Source organism: Ictalurus punctatus, chromosome 6, assembly GCF_001660625.3.
Source record: "Ictalurus punctatus breed USDA103 chromosome 6, Coco_2.0, whole genome shotgun sequence".
NCBI classification, from domain to species: domain Eukaryota; kingdom Metazoa; phylum Chordata; class Actinopteri; order Siluriformes; family Ictaluridae; genus Ictalurus; species Ictalurus punctatus.
Genome location: NC_030421.2, coordinates 13473854 through 13493474, shown reverse-complemented (window position 1 = coordinate 13493474; position 19621 = coordinate 13473854). Strand labels below are relative to the sequence as shown.

The following is a 19621-nucleotide window of genomic DNA, read 5'->3' as shown; positions in this document are numbered from 1 at the left end:
AGGCCTTTAGCTGCTTAGAAGTTACCCTGGGTTCCTTTGTGACATCATGGCCTATTACACATCTTGCTCTTGGAGTGATATTTGTTGGTCTCCACTCCTGGGGACGGTAACAATGATCTTGAATTTCCTCCATTTGTACACAATCTGTCTGACTGTGGATTGGTGGAGTCCAAACTCTTTAGAGATGGATTTGTAAACTTTTCCAGCCTGATGAGTTTCAACAACTCTTTTTCGGAGGTCCTCAGAAATCTTCTTTGTTCCTGCTATGATACACATCCACAAACATGCGTTGTGAAGATCAGACAATCATAAATCCATGTTCTTTAAATAAAACAGGACGTCAACTGAGAGTCATTGATTGAAAACACCTGACTCTAATTTCACCTTCAAATGAACTGCTAATCCTAGATGTTCACATATTTTTGCCACTCACAGATATGTAATATTGGATCATTTTCCTCAATAAATAAATGACCAAATATAATATTTTTGTCTCATTTGTTTAATTGGGTTCTCCTTATCTACTTTTAGGAATCTGATGATGTTTTATATCATATTTATGCAGAAATACAGAAAATTCTAAAGGATTCACAAACTTTCAAGCACCAGTGTATGTGTTATATTGTGAGATATTGTGTTAATAACTTTTTTTCATATTTTCTATGATAATAAGATGCTGATTGAACAGCCCAAACAGTGATATTCATTAGGTTTTACACTCTAAAAGTGCTAATTTGCACATCTCTTGCCGATAATAAAGGAGCTGCATTAGTTCAGGGCAATATGCCAGAAGGTTCAAACCACAAAGGGTTGCCAAGAAAAAGTGAAAAATGCAGAAAAGTTATTCTCCAAGAGCGTTATGTTGTTGCAACAAAAGTTGAACATCTATTTTCATACAGCATTTATAGCATACTAATAAACGACACCAAAGATCGTACCCACATATAGTGTATACAAACAAGCCATAACGTGAAATAGAATATGCTTAACAATATGGTCCTCTCCGCAGCATATTGAATGTGTGAGCGTCACTTTTCCATGATATTGATTGTCATAAGTGACGACTTATTCTATTAAATTTGTCACGAGAGAAAACAAACCTGTTTCTCACAAGTGTTTAGCTAAGAAGGGAAATTAGTAAGTAGCATTTCAATTACATTTTAATCAAAAAGATACAGCCTTATTTATCAAGCTGGATAGAAATGGATTTCTTCAACAGAAAGATTTACGTAGAAAGATTTGATTTAATTTTGCTAAATCTTATGTTGTAAATCATATTTTCCATTTTCTTAAAAATGTTATACAGTTAAGACATCTGTACGTCCCAGCATTTCTTTGCATGTGCCCAAGACGTTTGCACAGTACTGTATGTACATGTCAAAGACAGACATCATTTAAAAAAAAAATTTTTTATTTTTTTTGGTCTGATGACAATTCCTTAATAGTGCTGGTTTTGTGTACAAAGATAAAATTGTCTTTTTTTTTTTTTTTTTTAAATTATACAAGGTAATTGCATAGAAATATGGTAAATCGTTCCAGAAACACTGTAAGGCTAATTTCAAAAGATATAAATGAGAAATGACACTTTTCTGTTAAGGTATACCTAAAGTAAAGTTAAAAAAAAAAAATTAGGTTGTTCGTGTTACTAAGCAGTAAGTAAGCGATTAAGCTACTAGGTTTCCCGTTCCATGATATGTGCACAAACCCTATCCCCATATTTCAATGCAAATAAGAGGTCAAATTTTCTCCCCAGGAAGGGTGGAAGCAGCAAAAGTGTCCTAATACCACAACGCTGCTGACTTCTCAAATCTGAAAGTGTTGATTAATCGTCTATAACAGCAGCACTGACATTAGAGAAGGCAAATGACTCATGATTCAATGAGTCAAATGATTCAAATGCACTTGTTCTAATATGTTATCAATTCTACACTAACATCTCATTCCCGTGTATGATGAACCATCTACATCATTCAAATCAAATCAATTCAATATTCTTTGTATAGCGCTTTTAATGGGCATTGTCTCAAAGCAGCTTTACAGAAACATATAAACACAGGATACAGATTTTAAGTGTGTGAATTTATCCCTATCGAGCGAGTCGGTGGTGACAGTGGTGAGGAAAATCTCCCTAAGATGAACCTAAGGGAACCCATCTGGGTAAAAACGGATAGTGTGAAAGTAAAGGAAAGTTCATTATGGTTTTTATATGCAGTCTGTTTGTTGAACTAGTCCACTGTTCACTAAAGGAGATCATCATCTGAGCCTAATAATAATAATAATAATAATACATTTTTAAATATTTTACAAAGATGCGCACAGAATTATTGGTGAAGTTTTCCGTTAGATTTTCTGTTGTTTATGTAGCCTTTACAGAAGGAGTCTCCAGTGTCAATACTTTCATTATGATCTTCACAGTGCCAAAGACTACAGGACAATGGAATTTGCACTTTTTCGATTTCTCTATAACATGAAAAGCTGCATTTTTTTGGTTTATTTAAAACTCATTAACCGAGAGAGAGAGAGAGAGAGAGAGAGAGAGAGACAGAGAGAGAGAGAGAGAGAGAGAGAGAAAGAGAAGGTGACGAGAGAACAGCTGTTTATATCAGTTATAAAGCAATAGATCGCAGACTTTTCATAATATTACATGTAGACCTTAAATAAAAGGATGAAAAGCACAAAAGTGTCACTCTAATCAATGAAACATTGAAAATCGCTGTCGTGGAAGAGGAATAAAACGCTCGAGGTCAGCTCCGTTAAGTCGGCTTTGCGTGTAGCTGTATCACATAACCCCGTCGTGGATTATTTTCCTATAACTGTGCACACTCCATCGCATTTTATTCTTTACATAAACAATTAGAAATAGAGATGCACCGATACTAAATTTCACAGCCGATACGATAACCGATTATTCAGAGTGATATCGGCCGATACAGATCGTTCTGCCTTTTATGCCTTCTTTTAAATTAATGATCATTAACTCCACAATTCTGAAAGAAATGCAAATAAAAACCTTATTCTCTCCATTTCAACAAGTTGTTTCACAGTAACTGAAACACATAACTCGAATTAACATGAACACATGAACTAAATTCTGAAGATTAAAGTAAGGTTTCTTAACTTATTGAATGTTATGAATTTATATTAATATTGAATTCTAAAAAATGTTAGCATTGCAGAGATAACAGAGATTACAAACTGCAGTTTTGTCGTCATTCCACACAAGAGACATCATTTTTACACACAGCACGAAATCAGCGTGTTTTCCTGCCCTCTTTTGATTGACAGGATATACTCGGCCCTGATCATTGGATGTTTTTAAACTAATTGGCCGAAAGCGTGAAAAATTGCTTTTATCGTCCGATACATCAGTGCATCTCTAATTAGAAGCATATGCTTTTCAAGATTATTAATAATGTTTTCTGTTGATTTCTGCCATTAAAGAAAAAAATGACGTTAAATACTAAATAGGGATATCAATAACATGCTCGTGTACGAGCTGAATAGCTAGAATGGTTCATTTAGGGCGGCTGTGGCTCAGGTGGTAGAGCGGGTTGTCCACTAATCGTAGGGTTGGTGGTTGGATTCCCGGCCCACGTGACTCCACATGCCAAAGACACTGAACCCCAAGTTGCTCCCAATGGCAAGCTAGCGCCTTGCATGGCAGCTTTGGTGTGCGCGTGTGAATGGGTGAATGAGAAAGTGTAAACCGCTTTGTAGAACCTCTCAAGTTTAAAAAGCACTATATAAGTGCAGACCATTTATATATATATATATATTTATTAAATAAAGAATGAGAAAAATAAGTGAATAAAAAAAAAGAAGGAAAAAAAAAAAAAGCAGGGGTACTTATTATTAGAGAAGAAATTCCGACATATTTTCAGACCTTAAATTTTAGCAGCTGTGTATCATATGCGCTCAAGTGTACCAGGGGACATTTATCATACAGTGATCACACGCTCCATGAGAAATAACGCAACGCGACCTAGAGCCACGTTTGCTTACAAACCCCTGAACGACCAGCAGCTTGCTCTGGCATAACAAACGCTCTGAAGCATAATCGTCCTTCAAAAGGGATTGGAGGTCATCAAACTAATAATGCATAATAACCATACTCGGCGTATTGGTTGCTAGGTTTGAAAAGCCTGAATGGCCCGGCGGCTTATTCATTATCCCTGGATCATTAACAGCATACTATTAAACGCTTGAAAACAACGGTGGGGGGGGGGAATAAAAATCACGAGGTCATCTAGAGCAGCCGACAGCTTTCGGGGGAAGGCCGGTCGACGCCACATCAGCCTCGTACAAGCCGAAATCTGCCTGAAAGAGGCCGGAGAGCATTTTTCATGGAGAACGGCGCCACTATTTGCTTGAGCACCCTTCATTATTCTCTCGCTCCTTATCTGCAGGTGAGAGTATTTGTTCTTCTACTTCAGGGAGAAAGGAAAGAAAAAAAAAAGAAAAAAAAAAACCCCTCTTCAGAAGTGAGAGCCTCCATCACAGGCAGGCGCTGCTGAATTGCTGACAGGAGGAGGAAGAGCGCAAAAACGACATTAACGCCATGCAACGGCTCTCTCAGCAGCGCTATACTAAAAAAAAAAAAAAAAAAAAGCGTAAAAATCATTCAGCGCCAATTAATTGCAGGTCAGGCGGCATCCGGTGCTGGTGTCGAGCTACAAGGCTCGAACCCAGCACGTGCACACACATGCACACACACTCTCTTTCTCCCCTCTTTCCACTCCCTCTAACACTGTGCTGGAGCTGCGAAAAATTATTATGGGTAACAGGTTCTTCGGGAGGTGACAAAATAAATTAATTTGGCACAGACATCATCGGGGTGTTTTGAATTTTCGCACCTGCTGCATATTCATGCATCGTCTCCCCCCCCCCCCCCCCCCATACACACATGCACACACACACCCCTGATTACCTCATTCCTCACACTTCTTTTTTTTTCTTTTTTCTTTCAACTTCATACTGCCACTTTGTGTTTTATAAGCAGCTGAAAACATATCTAGTACTCACGAATATACGTCATTGTCCACGACTATGCCTTCAGTCAGTTGGGGCCAGGTTGTCGCGAGGTGCAGCTCGCTAGCGGGGGGAAAAAAAAACAGACATGAATAAATAAAATACAACAAAATCAGTACATTTATTTAGAATTCATTTCATTTATGATTCGAGCAGGATCGAATATTTGTGTCAAAATATCCGCGAGCGTCTTCAAGAGAGATCATTAACGCTGTTTTCCGTTCACATCATTTCGCTGTGGTTTAATCAAAGCCTGTGATATTTTGAAATAGGGATATGTTGTGCGATGTTGTGCCAAAAAACCTTATTGGATCCTCGCAAGCGCCGAACGGAAGTTTGCCAAACTCGACGCCTCCGACTTCTCCGGCGAGCAGGGCGTCAAAGTCTGCAATGAAACGGAATATATGACTTATTGGTGTAATTTTAGAATTTTTATTCCTGCGCTTTATCCAGCCGAAATAATAATACGGCGCACGCATCCCTCGCACTTCTCCCACATTAATCCATTAAGATATAATTGGAAGAATATCATTAGGCTGAATAAATATCTCAAGTGCACCTTAATACAGAGGTAAACATTCATGCCTTGATGAATCCACTGAGTAAACATCATCTTAAGGCGTTTCTATTCGGTGCTGCGGGAGAGATATGACTCCATGGCAACAATGAAAAGGCTTTGGGGTGTAATAAAAATACAGCTTCTATGGCTTTAATGCAGTGAGTAAAATGTGCTGGTTAGTAGTGTAGGAGTGCAGCCTACAGCTGAGGTTCAGGTTTAGGGCTCTGGAAAATTGTGACCTCAAAAAGAAAAAAAAAAAAAAAAGAAAAAATTTTATTTTTAAAGGTAGAGGGATTCAGAAGTATTATTTCTGACTAATCGAATGTTTAAATGGAAATGTCCAGTTTAACGTCAAATTGGACGTCTTCTGCTAAAGGCTGCTAGTGCTGGCATTATTGTTCAGCCATCTTGTGCTAATCGACACAAAATATTTTAGCAGAATCTTATACTTCGCAGTAACACCATTTCAAATAAACATTCTCTTTTGTCCCTTAGCAGAAGCTTGGAACCAATAATAAGATCATACCGTGCTCAAATCAACATTTTGTTAACAAGCAGGACCATGTTGAGGCATTGCTCGCCATCGTAGATAAACCCCGATTGCGTAATACAAAAATCTAACTTTTGAAGCTGTTATAGCTATAATAACCGGTTAGCTTTACATGAACCCGTAATTATACTACAGCGCCATTGAACTCTCGAATCTGATTGGGCAGAAGGTGAATCATTTTCACTCGAACGGTGGTGCCAGCTGCAAGACAAATCACAGGATTAGATTAACCCATATATTCCAACTGGTTATAGTTTCCATAGTAACAGCTAATTCACGAGGAATTGGAGTACGGTGGACGCTCTACATCATATAAAACATATAATCAATCACTGACTTATTATTTAACAAAGAAAAAAAACAACACATCATTGCTGATAAGATGAAGTTTCTCTACAGAGAAAAGGAAGGAGGACTCATGTAAGGAGTCTCCAGTGTCAGCACGTTACTTTCTATTTTCTGGGTAACATGGCATGATGCATGTTTTTTTTTTTTTTTTTTTTTTATCTTAATACCCTCAAAAGACAGAGAGAGAAAAAGATATTCTGCTGAGATCTGAATGGTCATTTCTAGCTGCAATAACATAAGATGATAACAGGAAATTGTTTTCCAGATGTTGCACAATTCTAACTAGAATTTAACTATAAACAGATAAAAAGAATGATGGGTTGTGTTTTCACTGATGAAAGATATACAGTTGCTGTAAACTTCTGAATTTGTTCTGCTGCTACCATTATGAGTTACATCATCAATAAAGATTATGTTGCAGAAGCAGCCATGCAAGCCTAAGCCATGACACTACCTCCACTGTGCTTCACTGATGAGCTCGTGCGTTTTGGATCATGAGCAGATGCTTTCTTTCTCCACACTTTGGTAGAGGTTAATCTTGGTTAAAGAACGTTTGAGGCTCATCTCTGCATTTTTTTGCTAATTTCAATCTGACTTCCCGATTCCAAATTGCTGCATTGGCTATGCCCAATGCTTGTGTAATGGCTCTGATCGATTTTCCCTCTTTTCACAGCTGCAAAATGGCTTGCTTTTCTCCCAGACATGTCTCTGATCGTCATGTTGGCTTACCCTTTATGACAACAAAAGCAGTCTTCACAGGTGAAACTGAAGGCTCAAACCAAGAGTAGATGTTCAGAGCTATTTCTTGCTTAAACAATCACTTGAACAGGACACACCTGGGTAACAATAAACACATGTTCCAATATTTTTGCTCACCTACAAATTGGGTGGTCTGATAGCACATTTTGTATCTTCTGTGTTAACACATTTACATATACAGGAGCATCTATAAATAAATAAATAAATAAACAAACAAACAAACAAACAAACAGAATATCATGGAAAAAGTACTTTTTTCCCCACATAATTTAATTCTAAAAGTGGAACTTTCATGTATTCTATATTCATTACACAAAGTTAAATATTTCAAGACGATGATTACAGCTTACAGCTCATGGAAAACAAAAATCCAGTATTTCAAAATATCCTACCAAATAATTTATAATGCAGAAATTTCGACCTGCGAAGAGCTCTAATCAGATAATTAATTCAAAATACCTGCAAAGGTTTCCTTTAATCTCTCAGTCTGGTTCAGTACACAACCACAATCATGGGGAAGATGAAAGTAAATTTTGCATTTAATTTGGAAATCAAGGTCCCAGAGTCTGGGGAAAGAGCGGAGAGGCACAGAATCCAAGTTTCTTGAAGTCCAGTGTGAAGTTTCCACAGTCAGTGATGATTTGGGTGCCATGTCTTCTGCTGGTGTTGGTCCACTGTGTTTTCTCAAGTCGAGAGACAATGCAGCATCTACCAGGAGATTTTAGAGCACTTCATGCTTCCATCTGCTGACAAGCTTTATGGAGATGCTGATTTCCTTTTCCAGCAGGACTTTACACCTGCCGACAGTGCCAAAACTACTAGTAACTGGTTTACTTACCATGGTATTACTGTTCTTGATTGGGCAGCCAACTCACCTGACCTGAACCCCATAGAGAATCTATGAGAGACACCAGACCCAACAATTCAGATTTACAGCTGAAGGCCGCTATCAAAGCAACCTGGGCTTCCAGAACACCTCAGCAGTGCCACAGGCTGATTGTCCCCATGCCATGTCACATTGATGCGGTAATTAGTGGAAAAGGAGCCCTGATCAACTATTGAGTGCGTAAATTAACATACTTTTCAGAAGGTGGAATATTTTGAGATACTGGATTGTTGATTTCCATGAGCTGTAAGCCGTAATCATCAAGGTTAAAAAATTTTTTTTAAAAACCCACATCTTGAAATATTTCACTTTATGTGTAATGAATCTAGAAGATATGAAATTTCCACTTTTGGAATTAAATTACAGGATTATCCACGATATTCAAATTTTTTGAGATGCACCTGTATATACCAGGAAATAAAAGCTGAAATCCTAAACATTCATCTCATATCCATCTTTTGACCTCTCATCCAAATGTCTTCAGTCTACAGCAAAATTGGCCTTGCCGTTCTAATAGTGTTGGAGGGAACTGTATATGTTGGCATATTCCTGTGGTACAAGAGGAATAAAACACTTCAAGACATGCTTTTATAGAGTAAATGCTCACCTTTGTGGTTATAATAGCTGTAATCACACCACCCTGTTGTTGATCGTTTTCCTGTAAGCACTCCCTGTACTGTGTTATTCCTTACTTAACTGACAACAGTGTTAGAATTGTATTGTGAGACTTTCTGTATTAAATTCAGCCGGTACAAGGCCATTAATTGCAGCTAGAGGCGTTTATAATACTAGATAACATCAATCAGCATATAATGTGTTTGTAAAGTGGATAATGTGAGAAATTATCCTGATACCAACAGTGATCAGAAGCATAAAGTTGACTTTTTATTGCCTACCATATAACAGTGGAACTGCAATAGATAAAGGGGTTTCAGTTCCACTTAGTGAGCTCCTCTGATGGTTTATAAGGGCTAGATTTATATCTATAACTGTTGCCATCTACAGCACTGGCATAAAAACTACCGTAGTGCTAAGTAACCTGAAGGGACAACACAATGCCTGTAGAATAACTGAAGTGTGAGCAGTCAGAAGCATCAGCACCAAACTGTGATGAAGAAAGGGGCAAAAGGGTGTCCAAGGAGGTGGGGGAGGGGGGGCGGGAGTCACCCCCCACACACATCAAATACCGAACCGATTACATGCACATTTATTCATTAATTCATGCGCTGAATAATTATTCATTATCACTTGAAAGCAACTTTCAAGTGAGACAGAATCGAAACGAAGCAGGCGATAACTAAGGGTCTTGCTGATGGGTCCAGCAGTGGCTTGTTGCTGTGTCAGGCCTTAATCTGCCAACCTTATGGCTTTTGATAAAGCAATGAATCTTACCCGCTGATTTAGCACTGCAAAACAGATAAAGGCCTCTGATAGCATTTTGACTCCACTGACGATCTCTAGTGCTGAGCATATTGCCATATTTACAGCTAGACATACTGCCATGTGCGACAGATAATGCTGGAGGAGGAAAAAATGACCTCACTCCTTTCAGAAATATAGACGTTTATATGAAATGGAGAAAGATGGTCCAGGAAACAAAAGCAAGACAAGTGGTAGTAAAGCTTATTTACTTAGGAAGGGAAGGCAAAGCAAGGAAAAAGGGAAAGGAAATGAAAGGAAAAGAAAATGGGAAAAGGAAATGGAAACAAAAGGAAATGGGAAGAAAATGAAAATAGGAAGGTAATATGATGGGAAGTGAAGGAAAATAGGGAAAGAGAGGAAAGGAATGGAAAATAGGAAGGTAATAAGATGTGAAGAAAAGGAAAGAAAAATGGGAAGAAAAGGAAAAAAGGGAGGCAATAAGATGAGAAGGAAAGGAAAACAATAATGAAGACATACAGACACAAATAATGAAGGAAAGCTCTTGGGCTGCCTACCTAGAGCATGTGCAGCCCCCCCCCCACCCAAAAAAAACCCCTGCTCCCTGCTACACCACTTCCCGCTGTTAGGAAGCTGAGGTCAGAGCCCGGACTGAGTCATGATACAGCACCCCTGGAGCAGAGCAGGATAAGACCTTGATCATGGGCCCAACAGTGGCCGCGTCAAGCCCCAGCACTGCCAAGCTACCACTGTCAGACCCTTTAACCCTGCCTGCTTCACGAGCGCTGCATCACACACCCTGCGTTCTGATCCGAAATTCCTAACTAGCTCTTCTTTCTCTTCTAAATTCATGTCTGAAAGGCCAGACTGGCGAAACCACAAATAGTTATGTTACATCTTATGAGCTTATGATTCCCAGCAGCATGAAAAGAAAGCAATGTGAGTCAGAAAATATTTCAAGGCCATTTCAAGCAACCAAAAACCAAGTGAATCACAGTAGGATAAATATGAAATAAAGCACAATGGGGCATACTGTAATAAAAATAATACAATCAATGACAGGGCGGTGTGATGTGGCTCGGCGCGAAGCGGCAACTATTCCAAAGTTGCTTACGTTTCAACAACAGCATGTCCCGAAGTGCTTAATTTTTCTTACAGAACAGCAATTTTTTTTTTATTTATTAAAAAAATGACACATGCATATTATGTATGCATTCAACATTGTGAAGCGTCTGCAAAACAAGCTCCTGTCATCACTTACGTTATAGCAGCTTAAGTTATTTCAACCAAAAAAATAAAAAAAATAAAAAAAAAATAAAATCGCAGCTTGCCATGTACCTGAGGACTTTCCCGTGTCAGAAACCACCTTACAAAAATGCTAAACAGCTCCTTACATTAAAAAAAAAAAAATCACAGATTGCAGAAGTTGTTTTGTGTGTTTATGTGGAACATCTGGCATACAAGTACCTGTGTTTGTTGTTACTATAGAAACAAGTTCATTGCTTGCAGCTGGAACTACTGTCAGAGCTGCTCATATAGAAAATTAAAATCAACACCTTCTGATGAATCTGATTCGAAAACAACACTATACCGTATATGGCTCAAGTTCGAAACGTTCACTGTATTGACCACTCGAGCATAACGAGGGGGTGATGGAGGGAGAAAACCTACCAGGAGGCTGCTGGGGCCAGGAGTACTGCTGCCAGTCTTGGAGGATGTAGGTGAAGCGGATGGCGATGTTGATGGGTGGTAGCGGGGTCAGCGGGCACCCCTGTGGGTTACAAACATGACAGGAAATAGCAGAGAGGCACAAGTTAAATGAAAAAATAATAATAAAAAAAAAATTAAAAAGAAAAGAAAGGCGGCTTAATGGTTAGCGCGTTCGCATCACACCTCCAGGGTGGAGGGTTCGATTCCCGCAGAGTTTGCATGTTTTCCCCCTGCTTCAGGGGTTTCCTCCAGGTACTCCGGTTTCCTCCCCCAGTGCAAAGACATGAGCTGTAGGCTGATAGGCATGTCCAAAGTGTACGAATGGGTGTGTGAATGTGTGTGTGCGTGCCCCGCGATGGATTGGCACCACATCCACTGGGTGCCACCTGGGATGGGCTCCAAGTTCCCTGCGACCCAATAAGGATAAGCGGTACAGAAGCCGGATGGATGGATGGATGGAAAAAGCAAGGCACATCTGCACCTTGCGAACAGGACGAACATCCGAGAGCACGAAGTAACAGCCAGAAAACTTCACAGCCAACACCTAGAGGCTTTAATCCGAATATAAGCAGCTTAAATATCTTAATTAACACATATGCCTTTATTTGGCTGCACTTTCCCCCCCCAACGCCCTTCAGAGAAACGAAAGATTTATTACTTTTTTTTTTCGGCACGACATAAACCCCCCACCTTTATTGTTCTTACTCACTATTTTGGCTTTGAAGATATCCAGCAGGCCTGAGAGGTGGTTGTATTGGCTGGGAACTTTGCGCAGATGCACCATCTCGAAGTCGGTGCGAACCCCGGGGCCCTGGCATTCGCCCGTGTACATCTTCCTCCACTTCTGCTGGATCTGCACGAACAGCGGCACCTGGCTACACACACAGAAAAATCAGCAGCTGTGAGAAGGCCATATGTTAAATCAAAAGTGAACATGAAGTTGTGTCACTAAATCAGACAGCACATGAGATCACTCAGTGAAAATAATCGTCATATTTTACATCTCCTAATATGGGCTTAATAACAACAACTGGGCCATATGGACATTTTTATATATACACACATACATTTTATATATATATATATATATATATATATATATATATATATATATATATATATATATATATATATATATATATATATATATACACACATATATACACACACACACACACACACACACACACACATATATATACACACAAACATACACACACACAAAAACACACAGTGCCCTCCACTAATATTGGCACCTTTGGTAAATATGAACAAAGGCAGCTGGGAAGAATTGTCTTTATTGTTTAACCTTTTGAGCTTTGGTTCAAAAATTTCCCAAAAATACTCTGCTCTTATGGACGTCAAACAATTGCAAACAACACAGGTTTATCCAATATATTATATTATATATATATATATATATATATATATATATATATATATATATATATATATATATATATATATATATATATCTTTGTTAAATATAAGTGTGCAACAATTATATGGGCACCCCTTTAGTCAATACTTCGCGCTATTTAGTGGGATCATTTCATACAGCGTAACACGTAATAATTTTAAAAGGCAATTGTTTAAGAAAGAAAAAGAAACGTGTTTTAGGCTCTTTTTTTTTTTTTTTTTTTTTTTTTTTTTTTTAACACCCCAGCTGTCGCGTATGTGTCCTGTATAAAGTGTAACTGAACTCAATTATATCTGGTGCTTTGATCTTAATGAATGTATGAATTCAATTTGCATTCATTTGTATTTCGGATGCATTTCGAGCACAAAATGTCCTCCCAACGAGCAGCTTCGGCCAGGAAATCTGCCACGCTAAGCACTTTTATCTTAATGAAGCACATTTATTAGTACTATCATCCTCCTGGTCGTGTAGCGTGACCATGGTGGCTGCGCTGCAATAAACAAGGTCTGCTATCATCACAGCTGAACAGTTCATCATAACACAATGATGGGGGAAGGAAGAAAAAAAAAAGTTCAGATCGTTACTTTCTTCGCTTGTGGAAGAAAGACGTCGCTCTAGAGGAGCAGATAACGGACGATATCGAAGAGAAGAAAAAAAAAAGTGCACTGGAATTGAGGACCGATCCTCGAAACGCATCTCAACAGAGCCACCCAGTGGCACTGCAGAGTCATTAACGCTAACACACAGAGATGAGGTCATTAGTCTTTCAAAAAGCCTGCAACAACACCTGAGCACCTGGAATCCATTACACTCCACACGTGCCTGAGACGAAGGATTTTAAAATGTTAACACGTACACCAGATTGTCCGTCATGGGCAGCACTGGAAGCGTCTCAACAACATTCTGCATACAGCTAAATGAGGAAAATAACAGTTCTGCACTTTTTAATCGATATTTTGTTCAAAACACCTACAAATAGGAACAATTGCCCGCAGAAATGCGGTGACCCCGTGCCCTATGAGCCTGTCAAAGAGAAGGAAAGCGAGTTGCCGGGGGCGACGCGTTCATCCTCTTGCATCTCAGCGGGATGTGTGCTGTAACCTATTGTAGAGCGTTGCTCTTGGAAACCGGTCGCCCACACACACACACACACACACACACACACACACACACACACACACACACACACACACACACAGAGCCTCTGTTTCACAGAAAACAGCTCAGGACAATGCAGTGATTAAAAAACGAACGCTGTTTTCCAGGCAAATGTAAGCGAATGTTACAAAACACGCAATGTCCGTGTGTAGGAAATTAACTTCCGAAAAACACGCATTAGGACAGCAGCAAAGACACGAGTTCATATACTCAAATGTCATTCAGAGCTTGTGTCAGACGGAGAGTTATACAATAAGCAGATTTTAATCAGTCTGTTGGGGTGTGTGGTCTTTTTTTTGCCCTCTATTACATGCTACAAAGCAAAGTAGCATACACACTGACTCCAAGAGTCACAAGAAGGTTGACGGCTAGAAGTTTGCTAAAAGCTGGTATGTGCAAGAAAATCCTATAATCATGCTTGATCATATTTTTCGCAACGCTGCTACGTAATGACTTATACCCATCACGAGGATGTATTTAGAGCTCTAGCAAAGGCTTCGGATCAGGAAACAGCACAGCAACAGTGAGCAGGAAGAAAGAAAGAGGGAAAAAAAAACAAGATAAACTAATAAGAAGGCTTGAATTGCTGTTTTGGAGGCAGTAATGCATTATGTAAAACAGAACTCCTGGTACATTACTCTACCAAACATTTCTTTTATAAAACCCAGAGACGTGGTATTTATCTTCGCGCCGACTTTGGATGTACAGGCAATTTACACCTTGATATCTATCTCTCTCTCTCTAGTGTGTGCGGTTTACAGCCGAAAAACTTTTTAACTCCAAAAGCACAGCAAACAAAACAAATTCGCCTGTGTTAATGTGCAGTTTCTTTACCATATGACACTCACGGTCTGTGACTCTACATCAAAATGTAGCACAAATCAACATATTATATCTTCCTCAGTTTACAAAGAAAAGGTGAGCTCTTTTGGAACACACCACGTCCTTCGGGTTTGGCTAACACACTTCGATTCATTTTAAGGTAAAGATGCAACAGTTAGAAAAGACAAAAACGAGTTCCATCCATCCATCTTCTATACCGCTTATCCTTCCTTCAGGGTCACGGGGAAACCTGGAGACTATCCCAGGGAGCATCGGGCACAAGGCGAGGTACACCCTGGACAGGGTGCCAAGCCATCGCAGGGCACAGGCACACACACACACACACACACACACACACACACACACACTCACACACACTCACACACACTCACACACACTCACACACACTCACACACACTCACACACACTCACACACACTCACACACACTCACACACACTCACACACACTCACACACACTCACACACACTCACACACTACGGACACTTTGGACATGCCAATCAGCCTACCATGCATGTCTTTGGACTGGGGGAGGAAACCGGAGTACCCAGAGGAAACCCCCACAGCACGGGGAGAACATGCAAACTCCGCACACACAGGGCCGCGGTGGGAATAGAACCCCTGACTCTGGAGGTGTGAGGCGAACGTGCTAGCCAACGTGTACCCACAAAAACGAGTCACATAGGAAAATTTTAACAAACTAAGTTACCAAACGTTCTGCATCGCCTGACACCTTTAAGAGTACACGTTTATTTTATGAGCATAATCCTACTACTCCTACCAGTCCTACTACTACTCCTAATCTTCCTCCTCCGACTAATCCTACTATTAATCCTCCTAATAATCGTACTACTACAGTGAGGGGAAAAAAGTATTTGATCCCCTTCTGATTTTGTACATTTGCCCACTGACAAAGAAATGATCATTCTATAATTTTAATGGTAGGTTTATTTGAACAGTGAGAGACAGAATAACAACAAAAAAATCCAGAAAAACGCATGTCAAAAATGTTATAAATTGATTTGCATTTTAATGAGGGAAATAAGTATTTGACCCCTCTGCAAAACATGATTTAGTACTTGGTGGCAAAAGCCTTGTTGGCAATCACAGAGGTCAGACGTTTCTTGTAGTTGGCCACCAGGTTTGCACACATCTCAGGAGGGATTTTGTCCCACTCCTCTTTGCAGATCTTCTCCAAGTCATTAAGGTTTCGAGGCTGACGTTTGGCAACTCGAACCTTCAGCTCCCTCCACAGATTTTCTATGGGATTAAGGTCTGGAGACTGGCTAGGCCACTCCAGGACCTTAATGTGCTTCTTCTTGAGCCACTCCTTTGTTGCCTTGGCCGTGTGTTTTGGGTCACTGTCATGCTGGAATACCCATCCACGACCCATTTTCAATGCCCTGGCTGAGGGAAGGAGGTTCTCATCCATGATTTGACGGTACATGGCCCCATCCATCATCCCTTTGATGCGGTGAAGTTGTCCTGTCCCCTTAGCAGAAAAACACCCCCAAAGCATAATGTTTCCACCTCCATGTTTGACGGTGGGGATGGTGTTCTTGGGGTCATTCCTCCTCCTCCAAACACAGCGAGTTGAGTTGATGCCAAAGAGCTCCATTTTGGTCTCATCTGACCACAACACTTTCACCCAGTTGTCCTCTGAATCATTCAGATGTTCATTGGCAAACTTCAGATGGGCATGTATATGTGCTTTCTTGAGCAGGGGGACCTTGCGGGCGCTGCAGGATTTCAGTCCTTCACGGCGTAGTGTGTTACCAATTGTTTTCTTGGTGACTATGGTCCCAGCTGCCTTGAGATCATTGACAAGATCCTCCCGTGTAGTTCTGGGCTGATTCCTCACTGTTCTCATGATCATTGCAACTCCACGAGGTGAGATCTTGCATGGAGCCCCAGGACGAGGGAGATTGACAGTTCTTTTGTGTTTCTTCCATTTGCGAATAATCGCACCAACTGTTGTCACCTTCTCACCAAGCTGCTTGGCAATTGTCTTGTAGCCCATTCCAGACTTGTGTAGGTCTACAGTCTTGTCCCTGACATCCTTTCAGCTATTTGGTCTTGGCCATGGTGGAGAGTTTGGAATCTGATTGATTGATTGCTTCTGTGGACAGGTGTCTTTTATACAGGTAACAAGCTGAGATTAGGAGCACTCCCTTTAAGAGTGTGCTCCTAATCTCAGCTTGTTACCTGTATAAAAGACACCTGGGAGCCAGAAATCTTTCTGATTGAGAGGGGGTCAAATACTTATTTCCCTCATTAAAATGCAAATCGATTTATAAAATTTTTGACATGTGTTTTTCTGGATTTTCTTGTTGTTATTCTGTCTCTCACTGTTCAAATAAACCTACCATTAAAATTATAGACTGATCATTTCTTTGTCAGTGGGCAAATGTACAAAATCAGAAGGGGATCAAATACTTCTTTCCCTCACTGTAACAGTACTCCTACTACTCCTAATCCTACTACTATGATCCTACCACTACTCCTTATCCTACTACTATGATCCTACCACTATTCCTAATCCTACTGCTATGATCCTACCACTACTACTACTCCTAATCCTAATACTACTACTAATCCTACCACTACTACTACAAATAGTACTAATCCCACTACTAATCTTACTAATCCTCTCTCCTCTTGACCCTATACCTTCTCACCTTCTTCAGTCTCCCACACTATTACCTGCTCTCACACACATCTTTAATACATCCCTCTCAACTGGTACATACCCTACTTCATTTAAGCAGGCCCGGGTTACCCCACTGCTTAAAAAACTGTCACTTAACCCTGCTGCAATTGACGACTACAGACCTGTTTCCCTCCTACCTTTTCCTTCCAAAATCCTTGAAAGAGCTGCTTTTAATAAAGTCTCAATTTTTCTCACAGAGCAACCTCCTGGACACCAAGCAATCAGACTTCAAAAGCAGTCACTCCACGGAGACTGCTCTGCTTTCCGTCACTGAAGTCTTACGACTAGCAAGAGCAACCTCAAGATCATCTGTCCTCATCCTACACGACCTCTCTGCTGCTTTTGACACCGTGTCTCATCAGATCCTCCGGTCAACTCTCTCCAGCCTGGGCATCACTGGAACGGTTCTGCGCTGGGTGGAATCCTATCTCTCAGACAGGTCCTTCAAGGTATTGTGAAGGAGAGGTATTTCTGAAACTCAGCATCTCACAACTGGGGTTTCTCAGGGGTCAGTTCTGGGTCCACTGCTCTTTTCTATTTATACTACATCTCTAGGGCAGGTGATTGAGTCTCATGGCTTCTCATATCAGTGCTATGCTGACAGCCAGCTTTATTTGTCCTTCCATCCTGATGATCCATCTGTTTCTGCACAAATCTCTGCTTGCCTGTCAGACATCTCGGACTGGATGAGGGAACACCACCTTAAGCTCAACTTGGCAAAATCTGAGCTTCTCGTCATCCCAGCCTGCCCCTCAATCAACCACAACCTCACTGCACAGCTTGGCTCAACCACACTCAAGCCAACCAGGACGGCCAGGAACTTTGGGGTGATTTTTGATGACGGCTTGACCTTTACAGACCACATATCAACAACTGCACGGTCCTGTAGGTTCATTATGTACAACATCAATAGAATCAGACCCTACCTCACCGAACAGGCTACATAGATACTAGTCCAGGCTCTTGTCATATCAAAACTGGACTACTGCAACACACTACTCTCGGGCCTCCCAGCCAGCTTCATCAAACCCCTTCAGATGATTCAGAATGCAGCAGCATGCCTCGTCTTCAACCAGCCCAAAAGAACCCATATCACACCCCTCTTCATCTCCCTCCACTGGCTTCCTGTAGCTGCCCGTATCAAATTCAAGGCCATGATGCTCACGTACAAGACCTTGTCTGGAACAGCACCCTCCTACCTCAACTCTCTCCTGAAGGCTTACGTTCCCTCACACAATCTGTGATCGGGTAACGACCGATGTTTAGAAGTGCCTACTCAGCGTGGCTCAAGGTCCCTTTCCAGAACCTTCACACTAACCGTCCCTCAGTGGTAGATTGAACTTCCAACCTCAATCCGGACCGCAGAATCTGTCACTATCTTCAAAAAAACAGCTAAAGACCCACCTCTTCCATGAGCACGTAACTACCCCTAAAATGCCAACCCCACATTATCCTAATAAACATTTTTTTAAAACACCTACTCTGGCTCTTACACATCTACTCTGCGCACTTTGCTTTTCTAGCGCTCAATTAAAAGATCTTGTATAATAGCACTACTTGTATTGTTCTCCGCTTGATATATCGCTTTGCTTGTATTTCCTCATTTGTAAGTCACTTTGGATAAAAGCGTCTGCTAAATTAATAAATGTAATCCTCCTCCTACTGCTCCTACTCCTCCTACTACTAATCCTACCCCTACTACTACTAATCATACCCCTACTACTACTAATCATACCCCTACTACTACTACTACTACTACTACTACTACTACTAATCCTACCCCTAATACTACTAATCCTACTACTAATCCTACTCCTCCTACTACTAATAATCTTACAACTGCTCCTACTATTAATCTTACTCCTAGTCCTATTACTACTACTAATTCCACCCCTACTACTACTAATCCTACTACTAATCCTACTCCTCCTACTACTAATAATCTTACAACTGCTCCTACTACTAATCCTACTCCTATTACTACTAATCCTACCCCTACTACTACTACTACTCCTACTCCTCCTACTACTAATAATCTTACAACTGCTCCTACTACTAATCCTACTCCTATTACTACTAATCCCACCCCCCTACTAATCCTACTATTACTAATCCCACCCCTACTACTACTAATAATAATCCTACTCCTCCTACTACTAATAATCTTACTACTGCTCCTACTCCTAATCCTATTACTAACAGTACTAATCCTTCCCCTACCACTACTAATCCTTCCCCTACCACTACTACTCCTACCCCTGCTTATCCTACC

At 40.5% G+C, this 19621-nt stretch overlaps 1 protein-coding gene across 2 annotated transcripts in view; it reads right to left on the bottom strand.

The window, feature by feature from the left end:
- The window catches only part of rab3gap1 (RAB3 GTPase activating protein subunit 1), an 88648-nt gene that overhangs the window by 51487 nt on the left and 17540 nt on the right, over positions 1-19621 (bottom strand). For both annotated transcript variants that reach the window (XM_017470105.2, XM_017470106.2), the window contains exons 7-10: positions 11930-12095; positions 11182-11281; positions 5332-5413; positions 5023-5091 (exon numbers count right to left, since the gene is read on the bottom strand). In XM_017470105.2, the coding sequence (XP_017325594.1) occupies positions 5023-5091; positions 5332-5413; positions 11182-11281; positions 11930-12095 (417 nt within the window). The remainder of the gene's footprint in view (positions 1-5022; positions 5092-5331; positions 5414-11181; positions 11282-11929; positions 12096-19621) is intronic.